At 29.7% G+C, this 5,499-nt stretch overlaps 1 protein-coding gene across 1 annotated transcript; it reads left to right on the forward strand.

Annotated features, from left to right (window-relative positions):
- The first annotated feature begins 363 nt into the window (after window positions 1-363).
- On the forward strand, window positions 364-4,378 carry ATXR2 (histone-lysine N-methyltransferase ATXR2). Its single transcript, XM_079039727.1, has 15 exons — window positions 364-546; window positions 639-714; window positions 1,030-1,115; window positions 1,221-1,519; window positions 1,719-1,831; window positions 1,916-1,947; window positions 2,144-2,295; window positions 2,532-2,619; window positions 2,743-2,791; window positions 3,043-3,097; window positions 3,252-3,321; window positions 3,403-3,472; window positions 3,611-3,687; window positions 3,950-4,006; window positions 4,145-4,378. The coding sequence occupies exons 1-15, from the start codon at window positions 463-465 to the stop codon at window positions 4,253-4,255; spliced, it is 1,419 nt and encodes a 472-aa protein (XP_078895853.1). The 5' UTR covers window positions 364-462; the 3' UTR covers window positions 4,256-4,378.
- Window positions 4,379-5,499: the final 1,121 nt, after the last annotated feature.

Consider the following 5,499-nt stretch of genomic DNA (forward strand, 5'->3'; position numbering starts at 1 on the left):
TTATTGAAATTACTATCACATTCATTATATTTAATACTTTACATATAGAAGTATAACTATTATGTGACTTTTGATTTTTAAAATTGAAAAAACTAAAAATTGACATGTGAATATTATTTATTTTAAAAATACTATAAAATGACAAATGTCAAAACTCATGAACAATTGACATGTGACAAAATTGATCTTAATTTATTATAGTAGATGAAGTTTAACAACCACACGTAGCCTGGGACATGAATTTAAATGAAAAATAAAAACCATAAATGTAGGATTTTAACCTATGGACTAAATATACAGATTATAAAGTACTCGAGGGACTATTTATGTAAAGTCATTGGCTTTTTTCCATTGTTATTGGGAATTTGGGAGGTAGAAGAACGGCATACTTTATTCTATAGCCGTTCTCCGCAGAGTCGAGCCTCGAGTATTCAAGAAACGCGTTACAGAAGCCCATTAGCAATGGAGGTCGTTTGCCCCATAGATGCTCAATTCTCTGAGCAAATCGCCGTTCTACTCGAACCACCTTCACCCCTTCAAGTCCAGGCAATCTTTCTCTCTTTTTCTCTCTCTGACTTATTTATCTCTCTCGATAATTACCATATGAGAATGTAATTTGTGAACTTGATAAGCTGCAGGAGTATTTCGATGAACTTATAACGAGTAAACAATGTAATGGGATTCAAGTCAAACCAACCAATGACTATGGAAAAGGTACCCTTCCTCTTGCTTTTGGCGGAAACAAAAAATGACAGCTTTTTAATCTTTAAGCATTTGTTAAAACCATCTAGGAAGAACGTAGATTAGTATTTTTATTATGTATGTATGGTAAGGATGTTTGTCTTAAAAAAGATGATGATAACAAGCAAGGGAGAGCTATTTCATTCTTTTGCACACCACCTGTTTGATATATTGCATGCGAGAGATGAATTGTCATCTTTGTAATTATGTATCAAACTCAACAAACCCTAAACTATTGGTTGTTAATTATTTGCAATATAACATTCTGAAAATCGGAAAAACTTACAGGCGTTTATGCTGACATGGAGTTTGAAGAAGACGACCTTGTTTTGAAAGATCAAATGCTTTTCGGTGTGCAGCATTCCTCAAATAAGGTTCCCACTCATTTCTTTCTTTGTTTTTGAACAAATTATGGTTTTTTTTTTGAAAACTTTACATTACCAATCCTTTCTCTTGGCTTTGACATTACTTTCTTGCAGATTGATTGTCTTGTATGTAGTTTCTGCTTCCGATTTATTGGGTCAATAGAACTCCAAATTGGGAGGAAGCTCTATCTTCAGGGTTTAGGGAGCCCAAAAGATTGTTTTGATTTAGCATCCAAAGATCAGATAGAGTTTCAACATTGTTCTTCTACCACATCAAGAAATAGATTTCAGCTTCCTAATGAAAGTATAGAGTCACTAATGCATGAGAAATTGGCATTGCCATATTCAAAGAAATTTCCATTGCCTTCTGTTATCGATTGCCTTGGGGGATGTAAAGAAGCTTACTACTGTAGGTGAGTATCCTAATAGCTTTTCTTGCCTTTTATTTTTATTCTTAATTAATCATCCATCAATTTTTCTCTTTTTTGAATGTTAGAAACATAGTTACAGAAGTCAAACCAGAATTGATTGATGCTTCAATTCAAATTAGATAATTTGATTGATTGTGTTAACTAACACTTAGATGACATGAAATATTTCAATTATTTGTAGCAAATCTTGTGCACATGCTGATTGGGAGTTATGCCATTCTATACTTTGTACTGGAGATGGGTCAAAATCGTTGTCCAAAAAGGCACTTTCAAGATTTATAGAACATGCTAATGGTAAGGTTGAAATGTTATAGCCATCTACACATATATTTTCCTTTTTTACCCCTCAATTTCTAAGCTTTTCTCTTTTTCTGTCAGAGACAAATGACATTTTTCTTCTTGCTGCCAAGGTAAATTCTTTTAAACCTCATCTTTTCACTTTTCTTCCCTTTTATTTTTGGCTAAATGCAAGAAATAACAACCATTCATCTAAACCCTTTGTCCATCTAAAATGATATAGATTTTGAAAGATCAAGGCTTTAGGACATATACTGACAAAATATGATTAACAAAATAGATTTTTTTTTTTTTTGCTTCCATTTTCAGGCCATTTCTTCCACAATCTTAAAGTACAGGAAGTTAAAAGTAGCACACAATAAAGAGAAAGAGAAGAATCACATTGCTGAAGTTTTAGGCAACCACAATTTTTCTCTTCTTTTCAAGGCTTGGAAGCCTTTATCAATGGGATACAAGAGGAGGTATATATATATATATATATATATATATATATATATATATATATATATATATATATATATATCTTTTTTGATGATAAAAATACCTATCACTACATTACACGTGTGAATATGCAACAACTCTTTTAGGCCATTTTCATCAATGCAATAACAAAATCCTTTTATTTCTACCATGTTACATTCATTTTTTTTTTCTTATTAAGGGATTGTATTTTAAAAAAAAATATTTCCAAATGTAGGTGGTGGGAGTGTATTGCATTGCCTGATGATGTTGATGCTTGTGATGAAGCTGCATTTAGAATGCAAATAAGGCAGCTGGCATTTGAGGTCAGTAATAAGATATTATTATTATTATATTATAAAAATAAGTAGAATCAGAAGTTTTGTAAACTTTGTATTGCTGTTGCTTATGTGGTCAAAACTCTAATCATTACTTTGACTTTTTTTTAGTCACTGGAGCTTTTAAAGGAAGCAATTATCAACGAGGAATGTTTGCCATGTATCCTGGACACATGCTTAAATTTATCATATTTTTGATGAGGGTAAAATGACTGAAAAGCCCTTGTTTGTTTTTACATATTTACATAGTTATGTAAATATTTCTCACTTTATAACATGTTCCCAAAAGAAAGTAACATTGGTAACTTTAAGGGCTAAATTGAAGAAAAAGCAACCTACTTCCATTAACAAAATTATATTGTTAAAACTGAGTATACTTTTCAAAGTAGAATATGCCTTAATCTTATTCAGTGTTCTCCCTAGAAATCTATGGGCATATTATTGGCATGTTTGAGCTGAATAACCTGTAAGCTTTTCATTCATTCACCTGTCTTTCTTTCTATTACAATTTAATTATGCATTTATATTTGGAAGATTGCAATTTTCAGAAACTTTTAATATCATCAATATATGCATTATCATGAATGTGACATTGGCTTTTGTATATATGAATATGATAGTGATTTGGTTGTAGCATCTCCAGTGGAGGATTACTTTTTATACATAGATGATCTACCAGAACCTGAAAAGGTTAGAATCAGATTAAAACAATATATTTAACTTTTTTTTAAAAAAAAAAAAAAATTATATATATCTTCATCTTTTTTGCAGAAAGAAGTTGATGAAATTACACAGCCTTTTCTTGATGCTCTTGGGGAGGACTATTCTGTTTGCTGCCAAGGTAATATTATTATGTGTAATAACAACATACTTTTATTTATTTTCTATATTTTTCCATAACTATTAATATAATCATGCTATGTGATTTTTTTTTTTCTATTACTGAAAAAAGTTGATTTGCAAATTTTTAATTTGTCAGGCACAGCATTTTTCCCACTGCAAAGCTGTATGAACCATTCGTGTTGTCCCACTGCTAAAGCTTTTAAACGTGATGAGGTACCTACATTTTTTTTAATTATTATTATTATTATTATTATTATTATTATTATATATGATTGCAAAAAAGTATTTATTAAGTGCAAGATATGACAATGTACTTCCATTGATTTGTTTATTTGTTTCTTCCTATTGATTTGTTTATTTGTTTATTATGATGTCATAATAAGAAAAAAAATTAATATAAAATGTTTTTTTTTTTTTTTTTTGAAAGAAATGAAAGTTGGATGCTAATATTTTCTCCTTCACTACAAAATTGCAGGACAGAGATGGCCAAGCAACCATACTAGCATCTAGACCTATTAAAAAAGGAGAAGAGGTTATTTATTTATTATTGTTATTATTATTATTATGATTTTTTTTCAAACTAAATGCAAAAAATCTGATTATACTATCATACATTTGTCTATTTAGTTGTAATACAACTGTGGATTTAACCTTTTTTTGAAAATTTCAGATTACCATATCATACATAGATGAAGACCTTCCTTTTAATGAGAGACAGGCATTGCTTGCAGACTACGGGTTTAGATGCAAATGCCTCAAATGTATTCAAGAAGAAACATAATAATTCTTCCCTTTTCTATTAATATATATATTTTTTAGGATCTACCGATTTTGGACACTTATAATTAATTATTTTGTTTCAATAATCAACTTTTATGAATTTGTGCAACTATTTTTTTTACTATTTTATGCAACTGTCATCACTTATGAATCCATAACATATTCCCGTTGATTTTGAATATTTTGGTCTTGAAATGAAACATCGTTGGATATTTCCTATAAAAACTGCTTTATTGCATAAATTGATAAAAGGTTAAAATGTTGCGTTAATAAAATCATATAGTCCGAAATAAAATTATGTTTATTACGAGTATAGATTTGAACTGTGGTGTATATAAATGAAAGCTTGTTGCTAGTTAGTTTGTATATAATATGTAAGGTTTTATTTTTCAAACTAAAATTTTCATTTTTAAAAGATAATATTTTATTAAAAACGTTTTTTTAAGATAAGGAAAACTATTGTTTGAAAATCAAGATACAAATATCCAAATCAGAGTATATAAAATAAAACATGCATATGTCTCAAATTGTAATGTCAATACATGTGTACAGTCAAACCATGTCCTTTACACGATTTGATGAAATACCTAAAAAACATTTAATCTACAATTATAAGTCCAAGCTTAGTAGTTCTCCAAAATATCATATACCACAAATATATATACAATGCATACAAGTAAGGGCTTTCAGCTCCTGTGCCGATCCACTCGGGTATCTTTGGTTCTCAGCTCCACAGTGCTGATCCACCATTACCCCCTTAGTATCTTGACTCTCAGCTCAACTCGTACTATGTATCTTAGTATCTAGGCTCTCAACTCCCGTGCGGATCTGCCTTCAACTCCAAACAAAATATATCACATAACAAACAAACAACAATAAAACATACAACATGCAAAAGACTTCACTAGCCTACTTGCCTAACATCTCTCTCCATATCATACAAACGATATATATTGTATACATAATATAGTGAGGAAACTCACCTATTGAAACCAGAAATCACAACTGCATGTGAATAAATGTAAAAGCTGTAACGCCCACAATTTCGGCTAGACGTTTAGAGTATAATAATTATTATTATACATTTTAACGAACAATTAAAATATTTGATTAGGATAATTGTTCTTCATGAGTTTTGAGATAATAAATAATTATCGTATACACGTTAAGTGGACAAATATTATGATTATATAATATTTGTAGAAAACCTTAATATAAAATTTATCGTTGAAGCGATAAAATAAA

This window comes from Lactuca serriola, chromosome 4 (genome assembly GCF_051521515.1).
Source record: "Lactuca serriola cultivar US96UC23 chromosome 4, Lser_US96UC23_V15, whole genome shotgun sequence".
Classification (NCBI taxonomy): Eukaryota; Viridiplantae; Streptophyta; class Magnoliopsida; order Asterales; family Asteraceae; genus Lactuca; species Lactuca serriola.

Bases quoted from the DNA above. Each gene is read 5' to 3' on its own strand.
- ATXR2 (XM_079039727.1), top strand. From the start codon at position 463: ATGGAGGTCGTTTGCCCCATAGATGCTCAATTCTCTGAGCAAATCGCC. The intron at 715-1,029 runs GTACCCTTCCTC...AAAAACTTACAG, and splicing joins AACCAATGACTATGGAAAAG to GCGTTTATGCTGACATGGAG. The intron at 1,948-2,143 runs GTAAATTCTTTT...TTCCATTTTCAG, and splicing joins TTTTTCTTCTTGCTGCCAAG to GCCATTTCTTCCACAATCTT.